Source organism: Medicago sativa, chromosome 8, assembly GCF_051527215.1.
Source record: "Medicago sativa cultivar Bolivia chromosome 8, Bolivia_mono, whole genome shotgun sequence".
Taxonomy (NCBI): domain Eukaryota; kingdom Viridiplantae; phylum Streptophyta; class Magnoliopsida; order Fabales; family Fabaceae; genus Medicago; species Medicago sativa.
The window spans coordinates 56,080,163-56,097,096 of NC_140756.1; the positions used below are offsets into that span (position 1 = coordinate 56,080,163).

Sequence of the window (16,934 nt, forward strand, 5' to 3'; positions counted from 1 at the left end):
TTGAAAATTTTATAGGGACTAAAAGTTGAAGGAAAATTTTAGAGGGACTAAAACGAAAAGTTGACATATTTATAGGGAGCAAAAACATATTTAACCCTAATATCTATTTAGAATTAGACTTCATTTTTCTTTAATAAACTTCATTTTTCTTTTATATAATGTTTCAAGTTTACCAAACATTAACACTGACTCATTGTTTGGTAATTGTGCAAGAGTAGTTTCTTCTTCTTGTTCTGCTTCTGCGATACTTGGATTAAAGTCTCAGATACACAGTCTTCCTCAACCACACCTAAGGTAAACCAACTTGTCATCTTAATTCTCTCAAAAAAAAAAAAAAACTGTATGTTCTTCTCTTTTAGGTTCTTTATATGAAAAAACTAATTGAATTGTATTGTATTGTAACCTATTTAGTCCATACATTGATATCGGATATACATATACTCATTTTAATACTCTTTCCAACAACACTAACATGGTGTATGTTTGGTTCTACCGTGACGTGAATTGATTTTGGATGAATTGATTCTGTAAAATTAACCGTGACTAAAAATGAGTTAAAGGTAAAATGATTTGTCTTGGGATACATTCATGTAAAAGTGAGTAGTTAACCATAAATTTGTGTGTAAAAATCAATTATAGAATCAAAAGCTACAATTCCTAGCTTCAAATAGAACCAATTCTAGAGGCAGAATCAATTCTACTTGGAAGCAACCAAACATGTTGGAATCGATTATGACCTCTCTAGAAGTGGATCCAAACATATTGAATGAAATTTATGCCTGACCCATCATTTTTGAAATGATCAGAGATAAAATGGTGGGACTAATATGATTTTCCCGATAAAAAAGTGAGCGTTGAAAATAGAGTGTTAAAGTGGGTGCTCCTAGCACTACACATGTGAAAAATAAAAAAGTATTGTTGAAGCCAACCAAATTAACAAAGTATATAAGAAAACTAAATTATTGATGCACAAATGTACCCAATTGCAATAAATGTCCTGGGAAGTATGTTACAAGAATCAGCATTATTTCATTTCTTTTAGCACTAACATTAAGACAATAATAATAGTAAAATCACCTACTTCATCCCCGTCATGTTATAGGGCTAATTCCAATCATAAGTAGTTGCAGAAGGTCAAGGAAATTAGATAAAAGTGACCATATTATTTACTATAAAGTATGAGTATTAATTTCTTAGTATAAGAGTTAAGGGAAGTAAACAGTTTTGAAGGAAAAGAAGGAAAAGGCTGATGAGTGGGGAAGGAAAGGTGGTGTGTGTGACAGGTGCTTCTGGTTTTATTGCTTCATGGATTGTCAAGTTCCTACTCCAACGTGGTTACACTGTCCGAGCCACCGTCCGTGACCCAAGTAAGTGCTTCTTTCTCCTTATATAAATTCACCAACACAACTCTCTTGTCCTTTATGTTTCAGCTATTTGATTTCCATTATGAGTGATTGGTTTTATTGGTGTGCAAGCAGGTAATCCTAAAAAGGCTGACCACTTGCTTAAACTTGACGGTGCAAAGGAGAGGTTGCAACTCTTTAAGGCAGATCTTTTGGAAGAAGGTTCCTTTGACTCTGTTGTTGAGGGTTGTGATGGTGTCTTCCATACTGCTTCACCTGTTCGTTTTGTCGTAAATGACCCACAGGTTCATTCCATGCTATTGTGTATAAATCGTTGAATTTGGTCTGCTTGTTATTAGGTTTTATATTGGGCTTAGCTCACTCTTTATAAAAATATTTCGGGTCTTATCTCCTTTCGATATGTGACTTGAGTTTTTATTTGTTAAAAAGTAGTTTGTTTTTTAATACAATCATACATGTTTTTTTTATTTCTTTATGATGAAAGAAGAAAGTATTTTTTTTCTAGAACTGTAAATGAAATTTTGGTTAAGTGATTTTCATAGGTTACCAGTTTAGCGGAGATCATAAGAGATCCTTTCATGCACAAAAACACATGAAGTTGCTTCAAATTAATAACTAAGGACATTGGTTATGACTTTTCAGTTCATGTGTCTGCATAATGTACCAAGATGAATATACTTTTTTTTTGGATGAAAACAAGATGAATATATTGTTAAAATTAAAATGTAGTTATTTCTTTTCGAGAATTCATCCTTTTCTGTCGGGAAAATTTGCAAAGCTTACTGACAACTAACACTTTCAAATTGAAGTTCTGGTAAATGCACTGTTCACTTTTGATTTCTGTATTTCAGGCTGAGTTGATTGATCCAGCACTGAAGGGAACTCTTAATGTTCTTCAATCATGTGCAAAATCACCATCTGTGAAACGAGTTATCTTAACGTCGTCTATTTCTGCAGTTGTATTTGATACAAGGCCAAAAAATCCTGGAGTCATAGTTGATGAGACATGGTTTTCAAATCCAGATTTATGCAGGGAATCAAAGGTTAGTACTGTTTTTCCTAAAAATTATTTAAATGTGGTTTATCGGAAGTTAGGAATTGAATAATGTGCTTTTTGTTTGTATGAGATAAAACCTTGAATGATATTACAAAAGATTCCTAATTAAATAAGGAAACAAGTCAATATATAATGAAATATGGAACTAAATCCAAAGGAACAACCTATGTTACGCTAAATCACTCTAAGATATAATTAATATCATAAGATAATTTTTCATAAATTAACACCAACTTTCTTGACCACTTCTGTTTGTGTTTTTAGTTATGGTACACACTCTCGAAGACTTTGGCTGAGGCTGCTGCCTGGAAATTTGTAAATGAAAACAGCATTGACATGGTTGCTATTAACCCAACAATGGTGGCAGGACCTCTCTTACAATCAGAGCTTAACGAAAGTGTAGAACTAATTTTAAACCTAATAAATGGTAATTTTTCTTTAGGAGGTATTTGGAAAAGCTTATTTTGACTTATTTCATGACATAAAAAGCTTATATTAGTTTGCGGATACAAAATAAGTAATGACTTATATAATCAAACAGAGATTTTGTGTATGAAAGGATTTGTAGAATAGTTTACTCATTAAATGCTTAATTTTTACTCATTAAATGCTTAATTTAATCATGTTGTTTACCTTGACATGCCCTTACTAGCAAAGTTATGTTGGAAAAGACTTCTATTATCTGCATTGCCTGTCTCAACAAGATAATAACTTAGCTTTCTCTTTATGCTACACTTCTGGATATGAGACCCCTTTGTGATTTTGTTAATGATAAATTTGATAAAGAATGGCATAATATTCAATTTCTGATTTTTCCATAAAATCAGTGAACAAATGTTTTGCATAGATAAATATCATAGTTGATAAGGATGTAACGGTTCGGTTTGGATCAGTTTTTGGTCAAAAAAAAAAGGTCCGAACCAATGAAATCTTCATCGGTCTGAACCAACGAAAAATTAATGGTGCCCTTTCGTATTCAAACACAATCAATCTCTCTAGGGAAATGAAACAAAATTGATCATTGAAATTTAAAAGAAACTCTGTGTCGATGGTGGGTTGGGTACGAAGAAGTTCATTGATGGCGCGGGGGGATGGGAAAGGAAGTTTATCAGAACAGTTTTCACTTTCCAGAGTTAAAAGTTTAATAACCTGCTAAGCCGTTTTCCAGTTAAGTGATTTTTAAAACGTAGTGACTTGGACCAATGGTTGAGGGAGTGTTCAAAAAAATGTGTTAGTTTGTCCATTCCTCATAAGAGAATGAGGGCATAATTACTAACATTTTTAGTTATTTATATGATAAGACCCAAGTGAATGAATCACAGTCTGTAATCCCACTTCTGACACCAGGAGGGCCCAAGATATGGCAAGTATATTCTAGAAGGGGTAAGAAAGTCAATAGTGGCTAGCAGTCAGTAACATGGCAGAGAGTGAGGAGAGCATGTCATTTTCCACTTTATAAGGAGTAGGCAGTTAGAAGAGAGGGGATCCAAGATTATTGCTAGATCTGTCAGAAATGAATAGGGGGCTGTAGCTACCCTATAGGAGCCTTGCTCTGGTCAGAATTAGGTTCATTGAGTCCTAAGTCTGTTATTACTCCATTATCATCAATAAAGCTCTTAATTCCTCTCATTTGTGTTATTTTCCTTATTTTTCCTGTTGAGTTACTCCCTGGTTCGTATCAAACTGGTCCGACCTGCCGGATTTCCAACGACGGAGCCAGTGGATGCCACCAAGGAAAGCTAACGTGATCAAACAAATGGAAGCGAGGGTTGAAGCGTTGGAGAATGAGCTCTCGGAAGTTCGTTCGACACTAGCTGATGTTCAGAACACAGTGAAGGAAAACCACGCGAGCTTGTTCGCGTTGCTGGAAAAAAGTTTGGGGAAGAAGTTGCAGGACGATGAAGGAAGTACGGGAAAGAGTGCGGCGACAGTGGATCTGGAGTCACCGGAGAAGATGAAGAATACCGGTGGAACGTTTAACAACCTCAAAGGTGATGCGATGACGGAATTTCGTCAATCCGTCAAAAAGGTAGAGTTACCGGCGTTCAACGGCGAGGATCCGGCGGGTTGGATCTCGCGTGCAGAGGTCTATTTCAAGGTACAAGACACCATTCCAGAGGTGAAAGTAAACTTGGCTCAGCTATGCATGGAAGGACCCACTATTCACTTCTTCAACGCGTTGATCGGAGAAGACGGTGAACTGACATGGGAAAATCTCAAAGAAGCACTGCTGGAAAGGTATGGAGGTCATGGTGATGGTGATGTATATGAACAACTAACGGAACTGAAGCAGGAAGGAACAGTGGAGGAGTACATCATGGAATTTGAGTATCTCATTGCTCAGATTCCCAAACTTCCAGATAGGCAATTTCTGGGGTATTTTTTTACATGGGTTGAAGTCCGAAATCAGAGGAAAGGTAAGAAGCTTGGCAGCAATGGGAGAAATGAGTCGTTCTAAACTACTGCAAGTGACACGTGCAGTAGAGAAGGAAGTGAAAGGAGGAAACGGGTCGGGTTTCAATCGGAGCTCCAAATTCGGAAACGGGTCACAACGACCCAGTTCGTTTAGTGGAGGACGGGGCAGTACTGATTGGGTGTTGGTAAAAGGAAAGGAAACTGCAGGATCCAAAGGGTCCACTACTGGGCCTAAGAAAGATGGGTCTGCCCATGGAGATAGAAAGAGGCAGGGGCCTCGTGATAGAGGCTTTACACATTTATCCTATCAAGAATTACTGGAAAGGAAACAGAAGGGTCTGTGCTTCAAGTGTGGAGGAGCTTTTCATCCTATGCATCAATGCCCTGACAAGCAATTGAGGGTTTTGGTGATGGAGGACGATGAGGAAGAAAACGCGGAAGCAAAAATCCTGGCAGTGGAAGTAGATGAGACAAATGAGGAGGGAAATGGGGAGTTTAGCATACTGAATTTACACCACATTGCCCAAAAAAAATCATCAGACCATAAAATTCCAAGGAATAGTGCGTGGTGTTGCTGTGTTGATTTTGGTGGACAGTGGAGCCACACATAATTTCATTTCACAGAAATTAGTGTACAAGATGGACTGGCCAGTAGAGGATACTCCAGATATGAAGATTAAGCTAGGTGATGGATATCAAACCATTACCAAGGGTATATGCAAGAAACTAGAAATGAGCATTGGGGATTTCACGTTGAGCCCAGATTTGCATTTGTTTGAGTTGGGAGGTATTGATGTAGTGTTGGGTATGGAATGGCTGGATACGTTGGGGGATACAATCATTAATTGGAGGAAACAAACGATGAGTTTTTGGATGGACAAGAGTTGGGTTACCTTGCAAGGGGTGGGAAACTGTAGAGAGTCTATGGTGGCGTTGCAAAGCATTTTAAGGAAGCCCAAACAGGAGGTACAGGGTGGATTGTGGAAGGTGGAAAAACACGAACAAAAGAAGGAGAATCAGATACTAACACCAAGGCAACAAGAAGAACTGGAAAAGTTGCTCCACAAATTCTCACAAGTTTTTCAAGAGCCTACTGGCCTACCTCCCATTAGGTAAGGAGCACGCTATCAACCTTGTGGAAGGACAGAATGCCGTGAATGTCAGACCCTATAGGTATCCCCACCATCACAAGAACGAGATTGAAAAACAGGTGAAAGAAATGCTTGCTGTTGGGATCATACGTCACAGTACCAGTTCATTCTCTAGCCCAGTAATATTAGTCAAAAAGAAAGATAATTCATGGCGAATGTGTATCGATTATCGTGCTCTTAATAAAGTAACCATTCCAGATAAATTCCCTATCCCAGTGATTGAAGAGTTGTTAGATGAACTGCATGGGGCTCAGTTTTATTCCAAGCTGGATTTAAAATCAGGCTATCATCAGGTCAGGGTGAAGGAATCTGATGTGCATAAGACTGCTTTCCGAACTCATGAGGGGCATTATGAGTTCCTTGTGATGCCTTTTGGGCTCATGAATGCTCCAGCTACGTTTCAGAGCCTCATGAATGAAGTGTTCAGGTTGTTTTTGAGGAAGCACGTCTTAGTATTTTTTGATGACATCTTGGTTTATAGCCAAAACTGGGAAGAACATTTACAGCACTTAGAAGAAGTGCTACTGATTTTGGCAAACAATAAACTGGTGGCAAATAAAAAAAAATGTCAATTTGCTCAAACCAAGGTGGACTATCTTGGACACATCATATCCAAGGAAGGAGTGGCAGTAGATCCTAGTAAGGTAGAAAGTGTCACACAATGGCCAATACCAAAGAATGTAAAAGGGGTGAGAGGGTTTTTGGGGCTCACTGGTTATTACAGAAAATTCATAAAGGACTATGGGAGGATAGCAAGACCTTTGACCGAACTTACAAAGAAGAACAATTTTGAGTGGGGACAACAAGCTCAGGAAGCTTTTGAAGAATTGAAGTTGAAACTCACCACATCTCCAGTACTTGCTTTGCCTGATTTCAGCAAAAGTTTTGTGATTGAATGTGATGCAGCGGGCACCGGAGTAGGTGCTATTCTGATGCAAGAGAAGAAACCCATAGCCTATTTTAGCAAAGCTCTTGGAGTGAAGAATTTGACCAAATCTGCCTACGAAAAGGAGTTAATGGCTGTGGTGATGGCGATTCAGCATTGGAGGCCATATTTATTGGGGAGAAAGTTCACAGTATCCACTGATCAAAAGAGTCTGAAACAATTGTTACAGCAGAGGATAGTCACTGCAGAACAGCAAAACTGGGCAGCCAAATTGCTTGGTTATGACTTTGAGATTGTGTATAAGCAAGGAAAATTGAACCAAGGGGCTGATGCTTTATCCAGAGTCAATGAGGGAATGGAGTTAAGCAACATCACTACAATGGTACAGTGGGATCAGAAGCAGCACGTTATGACTGAAGTTAGTCAAGATGAAGAATTGCAGAAGATCATCAGAGAGGTACAGCAAAAACCTGATTCTCGACCTGGATATGTGTACAAACAGGGAGTTTTATACTATGGAGATAGAGTAGTGATATCCAGACATTCCACTTTAATCCCGCAATTGTTACATGAGTTTCACGCAACCCCTCAAAGTGGACATTCAGGTTTCTATAAGACTTACCGAAGGATAGCTGAGAATGTGTATTGGATAGGTATGAAAAGCACGGTTCAGGAGTTTGTCAGGAGTTGTGATGTCTGCCAGAGGCAGAAGTACTTAGCTTGCTCACCTGGGGGTCTTTTGCAGCCATTACCCATCCCTAAACGCATATGGGAGGACATTTCAATGGACTTCATCACTGGATTGCCAAAATCTAAAGGGTATGAAGCCATATTTGTGGTGGTTGACAGGCTATCAAAATACTGTCATTTTATTCCCCTCAAGCACCCTTATACTGCAAGAAGTCTGGCTGAGGTTTTTAGCAAGGAAGTGGTCAGGTTGCATGGAATTCCAGTCTCTATAGTAAGTGACAGAGATCCAGTGTTCATGAGCAGTTTTTGGAGGGAGTTGTTCAAGCTGCAGGGGACACAGCTGAGGGTAAGCTCTGCCTATCACCCAGAATCTGATGGGCTGACAGAGGTGGTTAACAGATGCTTGGAGACGTACCTCAGATGTTTCATTTCTGATCAGCCCAGAACATGGATGAACTGGGTTCACTGGGCAGAATATTGGTTTAATACCACTTTTCATAGTACCACTGAGAAGACTCCTTTTGAAGTAGTTTATGGGAGACCACCGCCAGCAATGATCAGGTGGGGACAAGGTGAAACAAGGGTAGAGGCTGTGCAGCGAGACCTCATGGATAGAGATGAAGCACTTAGGCAGTTAAAACTTCAGTTAAAAAGAGCACAAGACAGAATGAAGAGCCAGGCTGATAAGAAGCGCCGTGACATAAGCTTTGTCATAGGAGAATGGGTTTTTGTGAAACTCAGAGCACATAGGCAGAACTCTGTTGTTTCCAGGATCAACGCCAAATTAGCTGCTCGTTATTATGGGCCTTATCCCATTATAGAGAGGATTGGAGCTGTAGCCTACAAGTTAAAGCTTCCTGAAGGATCAAAAGTCCATCCAGTTTTCCATGTCTCGTTGTTAAAGAAAGCAGTAGGGCAATATCATGAAGAGGAGGAACTCCCTGATCATATGGAGGGAGATATGACTGACACAGCTGAACCGGAAGCAGTGCTCGCTTCCAGGAAGGTACAGAATCAGGGAGAGGAGGTGCAGCAATTGCTTGTGCATTGGAAAGGGAAGGCGATAGAAGAGGCAACTTGGGAGGACTTATTGATGTTCAAAAGTCAATTTCCTAAATTCAACCTTAGGGACAAGGTTGAAATTGAAGAGGGAAGTATTGATAAGACCCAAGTGAATGAATCACAGTCTGTAATCCCACTTCTGACACCAGGAGGGCCCAAGATATGGCAAGTGAATGAATCACAGTCTGTAATCCCACTTCTGACACCAGGAGGGCCCAAGATATGGCAAGTATATTCTAGAAGGGGTAAGAAAGTCAATAGTGGCTAGCAGTCAGTAACATGGCAGAGAGTGAGGAGAGCATGTCATTTTCCACTTTATAAGGAGTAGGCAGTTAGAAGAGAGGGGATCCAAGATTATTGCTAGATCTGTCAGAAATGAATAGGGGGCTGTAGCTACCCTATAGGAGCCTTGCTCTGGTCAGAATTAGGTTCATTGAGTCCTAAGTCTGTTATTACTCCATTATCATCAATAAAGCTCTTAATTCCTCTCATTTGTGTTATTTTCCTTATTTTTCCTGTTGAGTTACTCCCTGGTTCGTATCATTATACCTCAACGTATGTACAATTTTATAATAATTACACTTCTTGTCATGCCTGACTGAGACTACAAGAGTATTACCAAATATTATTTTTATCAATTTTGTATTGATATTAGATAAGATTTAGGTGTTTAATGACTAAAGAATCTCTGATTCATTGTTACAACTATTGAAGGTGAATAGCATTTATAGTGATTGTTGGAGATCTTTTTTCCCTCTTGCTATCAGTCATAATCTGCCAATATTTGTCTTTAATATGTCATTGAATGGTTACTGATTGATTAATTTATATGTTTCTTTGATTAATCAATAATAGTGGATTTGCAATGTGAGACATATTAAGTAATGTCATATTTATTCCAGACAAGAATTGTCCTCTTGCATAACATAACAACTTGGATGCAGGTATACCTTTTCCAAATAAAGCATATGGATGGTGCAATGTGAAAGATGTTGCTAACGCCCATATTCTGGCATATGAGACTGCTTCAGCTAGTGGAAGATATTGTTTGGCTGAGAGAGTAGCACACTATTCAGAACTTGCTATGATTTTACGTGATCTGTACCCAACTTTACAAATTTCAGACAAGTAAGTTCAACTGCTATACCTCTCAAGATTGCATATAAAATATGAATTGGGATCTGCATTTTTTGAAAACCGCTGTTTTTAGTTCTTTGCTTGATTCTTGTTTGAAACACTCGACATAAAAATAGAAAATATTTTCACAAATGGACCTTAAGTTCGTAAAATAACATGGACAGTAAAGATTCATCAATTAATTTTTGTTTATTTTGGTTCGGCCTAGCAGTTAGTTTATATTATAGAAGTTCAGTACTAACATATGCAATCTCTACAACTTTATAAGGTGTGAGGATGACGGGCCATATATGCCAACGTATCAGATTTCTAAGGAAAAGGCTAAGAGTTTGGGAATCGAGTTTACTCCTTTGGAAGTCAGCCTCAAGGAGACTGTGGAAAGCTTCAGAGAGAAAAAGATCGTCAATTTTTAATTTGTCGTGATTTAATAAATTCATGACCAGATGTTAGTGTCATTTGATCCATGAAGTGAAATTGAATCCCCCACTTAGTACAATAACATTTTCGCTTGTTGAAAAAATGTTGACAATCTCAATCATGTTCACTTTGTGATTATTATAAACTTCTTTGAATAAGGTTTGTAAAGTTTATATATAGTCAAAATGGTTAATATTGTTTGAAAATGGAATTATTTTGAGTCCAAAAATCTAGGAACAAGTTATTTCGGTTTTTTGTTTCATTTTTTGCAAAAGACCTGTCATTTGTTCATGTAAACCAATATTCTTATTATTGCATCTTGAAGGATTTTATTTTTGGGTCTTTGTCTTCATTTTAGACAATAAATTTGAGTTAGAAAATTTCTGAAGAGATCAAAGTTATATATCAACCACTGTAGGAGAAAAAATAGAAAACATTTTACATTTCTAGCTAATGAACCAAATTCCTCTAAGGTATCAAACTTCCAAAGATCATGAGGGTTTGGAACATGATCTTATGAACTGCTAAAAACCAGCAACCAAACCCTCATGTTCAGATTTTGTACTGCCATCAAGTCTTTGAAATTGAAACCCTCTAAGTGAGAAATACTGTGCCAATGTATCCTACATTTAACACGATACTTGGTTTCATGCAATCTAACAAGAAGCATATCAAGTGTCACAAGCTTGTCACTGCTAATGACAATTCTATCAAAAGTTTACTGTTGTCACTACCTCCAGAGTCCCCACCATAGCCATTTTATTTAGGATGACTACGATAATTCGATAAACATAACTAACTTAATGTTTTGAGATACACCCAAATTATAAGCTCCATCAAATTTTTGACCCAATCTTCATGCTCCCTCTTCTAGCCAATGTAGCCATTGTCAATGTGTCTCAACCCACTTGTTAGGTGAGGACAACTCGCCCCCTCTCAATGGTTGATGTTTTATGAGTAATGATATTTTGACATCCATTTGATGACAACTTTGTTGATAACCTTGTTTTTCTCACTTCTTATTGGTCAAAAACAATGGAGAGAGAAAAAGGAAGAGAGAGGATAACAACATCATGTGAGTATGAGAGAGAAAGTTGTCCAAAAATTGTCAAAAAGTGGTTGTCAATGTATCATTTCTCATGTTTTATTAATGTTATTCTTATCAATCACAATTCCATATTTACAGGAACTTGTTATTGTGAATTCCTAAAGGTGTCATTCAAATAGTAGATCTCACTTTTTGTTTTGTTTTTCTTAGTCACTTTTACGAATCTAGAAATTCGGTGTAGGGTGTTGATGGAAGGTCCATGACTCTTTTATGATCACCGTTTCATTTAAAACTATGCGACTCATTTACAAATGTGATTATTCTCATGGATATTATAGAGGGAATAATAATATGCAATCATAAAAAATTGGGGAAATTGCACTCACCCCCTTGAAGTTTCATTGAATGTCACAAACATCCCCTCTAATTTTAAATTAGACACTCGCCTCCCTTATTTAACTTTTCAATTGACAAATACCTCAATCTTTTGTTTAACGCCGTTTGTTGTCTGTTAAAGTCCTCACGCTTGTTCCCACACACCCGAGGCTCTTTACGTAGAAGACAATAACAAACATTCATCTATGAATTCCCGACATATAACATCATTATCAAGGGACATACGTTGATAACAAAAATTAAACTTAAATCATTGTAGGATTAAATCATTATCAATTGGATCAACATATAAAATTTGACAATTTAATTTTTGCTTAAAATATATATATTTTTTATAAATTTTTGCTTAAAATATTTAAAATAACTTTAAGGTATATAGAGTACTTACATTTTTTTTTCATACATTGAAAACAAAAAGTAAACCTAAATTTTCTCTAAAAAAAAAAAAAACGTAAACCTGAATTTTTGTAGGATTAAATCATTATTATCAATTGGATCAACATATAAAATTTGTTCCTTAAAAAAAAAAAAAACATATAAAATTTGTGAATTTAATATTTGCTTAAAATATTTATAAAGTTTAAGAACTTAAAATATTTTTCCCCTCTTTGATAGTTTAATCATAAGTTCCCCTCTTTCTTCCTCCATTGCCGTCGTCGATTGTCGCTCTCACGTTCTCGTTCTTCCCCCCTCATACAGTAAGTTATACATTTCTCTTTTTAATATTATCTTTTTTTGGACCATAGATATGATGAATTCGATGTGAAATTAAATTCAAAACTTTAGTATAAATTTCCTTTTCCCCTAATTTATCAATTCACTGTTCGTTCTTGAGTATCACCAGTAGTAGATTTCAGTTAGGGCATGGGTTTTTGGTAACAACCAATTTTGTTCCTGAATTTGAATGTGTGAGACGCTGTAGTTAGAGTATTGATTGCGAATAGATCCTCACGGGTCACATTTGTTTGTAATTTTATGGACTAAACCCAAAATGACTAACTAAAGAGACACTTGAGGATGTATTTGCAATTTCGATACACTAGTAGACTATAATGACACTGTCTCACATGTTCGGAAACTGTTAAAAAGAGTCCCACATTGGTTGGCCTGAATAAGTAACTGTTTATAAACGGGGCAATCTTCAACCTTACAAGCCGGTTTTGTGGGACTGTGTTAGGCCCAAGCCCAACTACAGTAAACCAAAATGAATGTTTACATTTTTAAAATATGTTTTCCAACTCAACTTATATAAACTAGATTTGAAGGTGACTTTGCATTTTCTGGATATATATTTGCTCTTTGTCTTTTAAGTCTATGTATGTTTCATTTTTATGTAGGGAAAATATGGAGATAAATGAATGTCAACCAATTGAAACTGATGAGCCTAGAGATATTTATCTTGGTCAAGTTGTAAATAGCAAAGATGAAGCTTATGACTTATACCAAGAGCATGCTTTCAAAACAGGTTTTAGTGTAAGAAAGGGGAAGGAGTTATATTACGATAATGAGAAAAAGAAAACACGTTTGAAGGACTTTTATTGTTCCAAACAAGGGTTTAAAAACAATGAACCTGATGGTGAAGTGGCTTATAAAAGAGCTGATTCAAGAACAAATTGCTTAGCTATGGTCAGATTTAATGTGACCAAAGAAGGAGTGTGGAAAGTTACCAAGTTGATATTGGATCACAATCATGAATTTGTACCACTTCAGCAAAGATATTTGTTGCGTTCTATGAGAAATATGTCAAATCTCAAAGAAGACCGCATAAAGTCTTTGGTGAATGATGCCATTAGAGTTACAAATATTGGGGGTTATTTAGGGAAAGAAGTTGGTGGAGTTGACAAACATGGTGTAATGTTGAAAGATATGCATAATTATGTCTCCACTGGAAAGTTGAAATTTATCGAAGCCGGAGATGCTCAATCTTTATTGAATCACTTACAAAGTAAACAAGCACAAGATTCCATGTTCTATTACAGTGTACAGTTAGACCATGAATCACGTTTGACCAATGTCTTTTGGAGAGATGGTAAATCTGTAGTTGATTATAATTGCTTTGGGGATGTTGTGATTTTTGACACTACATATCGTAGTAATAAATACAACTTGATTTGTGCCCCCTTTGTTGGTGTAAATCATCACTGGCAAAATGTCATGTTCGGTTGTGCTTTGTTATTTGATGAAAGTGAAATTTCTTTTGCTTGGTTGTTCAAAGCATTTTTGGAGAGTATGGGAAACCAACAACCAAAAACAATCTTTACAGCTCATCATCCAGTCATGGCTAAAGCTATTGGAGAGGTAATGCCAAATGCATGTCATCGTTTATGTTTATGGCACATAGCTAAGAATGCTCCTTCACATTTGGGTTCTCTCATTTCTGATCAAAAATTTCAAAACTTATTTAGTAAATGCATGGAAGGTTGTGATTCAGAAGAAGAATTTCTAAGAACTTGGGATGAGATGGTGAATGTGTATAAGCTTCAAGATCATCAATGGTTGATCAATATGTATGAAATTCGCCATAAGTGGAGCACTGCTTATAGCAAGAATGTATTCTCTGCTGGTATCAAGTCCTGCCAAAGGATTGAGAGTACAAACAATGTGTTGGATGAGATTAGAGAGAAAACGACAACTCTCACACAATTTTTAGTAGCATTTGAGAAGATGTTGAAAAAGTGGCGCCGCATAGAGGTTGAGGAGGAATTCAAAAACAGCCAAAGTACACCTCCTCTTGTTATAAATATTAGTGAAACATTACGGCATGCATCTACGGTATATACTCACAAAGTCTTCAATATTTTTCTAAATGAGTATCTTGAAGGAACAGGTGGAAGCACTTCTATAGAGATTAGTCAATCTAATAATCTGTCAAATCATGAAGTCATGTTGAACCATAAGCCTAATAAAAAATATGTGGTGACATTTGACTCTTCCAATATGAAGATTAATTGTAGTTGCCGCAAGTTTGATTCAATGGGCATTCTTTGTAGTCATGCTTTGCGGATTTATAACATTAAAGGTATTTTAAGAATACCTGACCAATACTTCTTAAAAAGATGGTCAAAAAATGCAAGGTCCGTGATTTATGAGCACATGCCTAGGGGTATGGGAGAAGATTCTACCTCCATTTCAGTGATCAATGATGATGATGCCGGTATTCTTTATCGCAATGCTATTATGAAGTCATTCTACCATCTAGTTTCGGAAAGTCAAGACAGCAAAGAAGCTCAAAATATTATGTGGAAATTACTTGATATTGGGGCTGAGAGGGTGCGAAAAGGTGTTGGCAAGGCCAATTTAAATTCAGATGTAGAAACAATGGAGACAAATGTCAATGAAAATGAGGAAACATGCTTCAGACCATTGGTCTGAAATCTGAATTGATATATTTTTGCAACAGAGGAGGCAGTTAATTCGTCTATGGGTGAGAAAACCAATGTTCTCAATTGCACGAACAAACCTCCTAAGTTGTTTATGCTTATTTTGAATGTGCTTCCGCATGTTGATATTGTAAGTTTTATTGGTTTAATATTGCTTTACAATTATATTATACTTGATAGTACTTTTTTTATCCTTTGATAGGAATATCATCCTTAATTACTCCACCATTGCTATTCTATTCAATAACATGTTGCAAGAAATGAACTCATGTCATTATTTAAGTCACTATATAGATAATGGATAAACAATATATGAAATTTAACATTTGCACTGATTTCTTTTGTACCAGAGATCTTAAAATTACTGTTGGTTATCTGAAAGCAGCAATTCCCGTAAAGGGCAATGCCAATGTGTTCATAGGATGGAAGTTTGAAATTATATGATGGCAATGACAATATTTTGTTCTATATTTGTTGCTTAGGCGAAGTTTGAGTTTAGAGTTTTGTGTTATATACAGTTACAGTATAAGCTTAGAATCTGTTAAACCTTCACAAGGCCAATAGATGTTCAGAGTTTTGTGTAGAAATGCTGTTTATGTTTTATCATGTCAGAACCCATTGTGTCAATGACAGATTTTTAATTTGCTTATTTTAACAAGAAAAGCTCAAATGGCATTTGGACCTTGGAATTATCATTTTTCATTTAGAATTGCAAACTTTAGCATGTCTTTGCATATGGACCTCGAAGTTATCATTACATACTGTTAGATGAGTTGTTTTGCCCAAAACACCATTGCTGAGAAGAGGGCTATAGGATATATTGCTCCAGAGGTGTTCCGCAGAAATTCACCTTTTTAAGGGGAATAAGTGAGGTGTATGGGGTTCGAACGTCGGCCTCTGCATATAATATGCAATGTGAGTTAAGCTCACGAGTCACGGCGGACGACTTTTTGTTATATGTTACAAAATATAATTTTTTTTTCAAAATAATTATTATATCATTTAATGTGAAATTTTGACCTTGGCATTTGAATTTTAGTATGGTAGTTTGTCAGAAATTCATAAAACTACTAGCCAAAGAATATTAAGTCGGAATGGGATCATTATACATTCATCATCTAAGGTAGTTGTTGGACAAATTTGAATTGAAAATAATTAAATCCACTAAGCTGATCTTAGGAAGCAATTGTTGCAGCAGCATACATTACTGGTTACTCTGCTTCTGCTTTGCCCTTTCTCAATTATTGGAATTTTCTGCCAAGTTAGGTGAACCATAATTTTTCTTCAAATTTCAAATCGTGTTTTGGTGAGAAAATCATGTGATTTAACTGTGAAAATTGTTGAAGAGAATTCAGGTTTGATCCATGTTGATCCATGTAATTTATCTTTGGCTAAAATGCAAATGCCGTCTCCTGCAACAGTTATACCTAGGTTGATGCCTAACAAAGGGTTTGTGCCATCTGTGCAATTTTTGTCCTTGATTGTTTTTCATATTGTGAAGACAGTAATTGGAACATGTCTTGTATCTAATTATTTGTCTCGAGTTTGTGATTTTAATAGTAGTTTGAGGGATAAAAAGGCGCAACATGCAATTGTGTTGACGCCAGATACTTTGATATTTAACCTTTTTCTTGATGCTTGTGTGAGGCTTAAGTTGTGTTTGAAAGTACCGTGTCTGATTGAGTTAATGCTGCTGATGGGGACAGTAGCTGATGCACACTGGATTGTGATAATTTTGCAGATTTCGGATATGAATGGTTTGAGAGATGAAATGATGGAATTGAAATGTCATATTGATGGAGTTTCAACTGCTTATGTTAAGCATTATCGTCAATTTAATGATAGTTTGTTGAGCTTGCACTTTTAATTTAATGACATTGATGATGCCGCTAAGCTTGTTTTGTATATGAATAGCTCAAATAATTGTGGCA

General features: G+C 36.5%; 2 protein-coding genes and 1 pseudogene across 9 annotated transcripts; all 3 read left to right on the plus strand.

Annotated features, from left to right (window-relative positions):
• Positions 1-162: 162 nt before the first annotated feature.
• Positions 163-10,408, plus strand: LOC146899716 (cinnamoyl-CoA reductase CAD2-like). Of its 8 annotated transcripts, none has more exons than XM_085737956.1 (7): positions 163-294; positions 1,223-1,367; positions 1,479-1,648; positions 2,216-2,407; positions 2,686-2,866; positions 9,570-9,753; positions 10,031-10,408. In XM_085737956.1, exons 2-7 carry the CDS (start codon positions 1,250-1,252, stop codon positions 10,173-10,175), a joined length of 990 nt encoding a protein of 329 aa, XP_085594082.1. In that variant the 5' UTR covers positions 163-294; positions 1,223-1,249; the 3' UTR covers positions 10,176-10,408. The 8 variants fall into 8 exon arrangements, with proteins under 8 accessions (XP_085594082.1, XP_085594086.1, XP_085594088.1 ...); XM_085737960.1 differs by having other exon boundaries at positions 2,686-2,848; XM_085737962.1 differs by having other exon boundaries at positions 189-294; positions 1,211-1,367; positions 2,686-2,848.
• On the plus strand, positions 4,102-5,547 carry LOC146899717 (uncharacterized; annotated as a pseudogene).
• Positions 10,409-12,252: 1,844 nt separating the features above from the next.
• LOC146899718 (protein FAR1-RELATED SEQUENCE 5-like) lies at positions 12,253-15,692 on the plus strand. The gene is made up of 3 exons (XM_085737966.1): positions 12,253-12,321; positions 12,961-15,133; positions 15,354-15,692. Exon 2 carries the CDS (start codon positions 12,968-12,970, stop codon positions 14,993-14,995), a length of 2,028 nt encoding a protein of 675 aa, XP_085594092.1. The 5' UTR covers positions 12,253-12,321; positions 12,961-12,967; the 3' UTR covers positions 14,996-15,133; positions 15,354-15,692.
• Positions 15,693-16,934: the final 1,242 nt, after the last annotated feature.

What these genes read in the sequence shown, in the direction of transcription:
- LOC146899716 (XM_085737956.1), top strand. Translation starts at nt 1,250, where the DNA reads ATGAGTGGGGAAGGAAAGGTGGTGTGTGTGACAGGTGCTTCTGGTTTT. An exon ending in TTGTCGTAAATGACCCACAG is followed by an intron (nt 1,649 to 2,215) that starts GTTCATTCCATG and finishes TCTGTATTTCAG; the next exon opens with GCTGAGTTGATTGATCCAGC. An exon ending in TGGTAATTTTTCTTTAGGAG is followed by an intron (nt 2,867 to 9,569) that starts GTATTTGGAAAA and finishes ACTTGGATGCAG; the next exon opens with GTATACCTTTTCCAAATAAA.
- LOC146899718 (XM_085737966.1), top strand. Translation starts at nt 12,968, where the DNA reads ATGGAGATAAATGAATGTCAACCAATTGAAACTGATGAGCCTAGAGAT.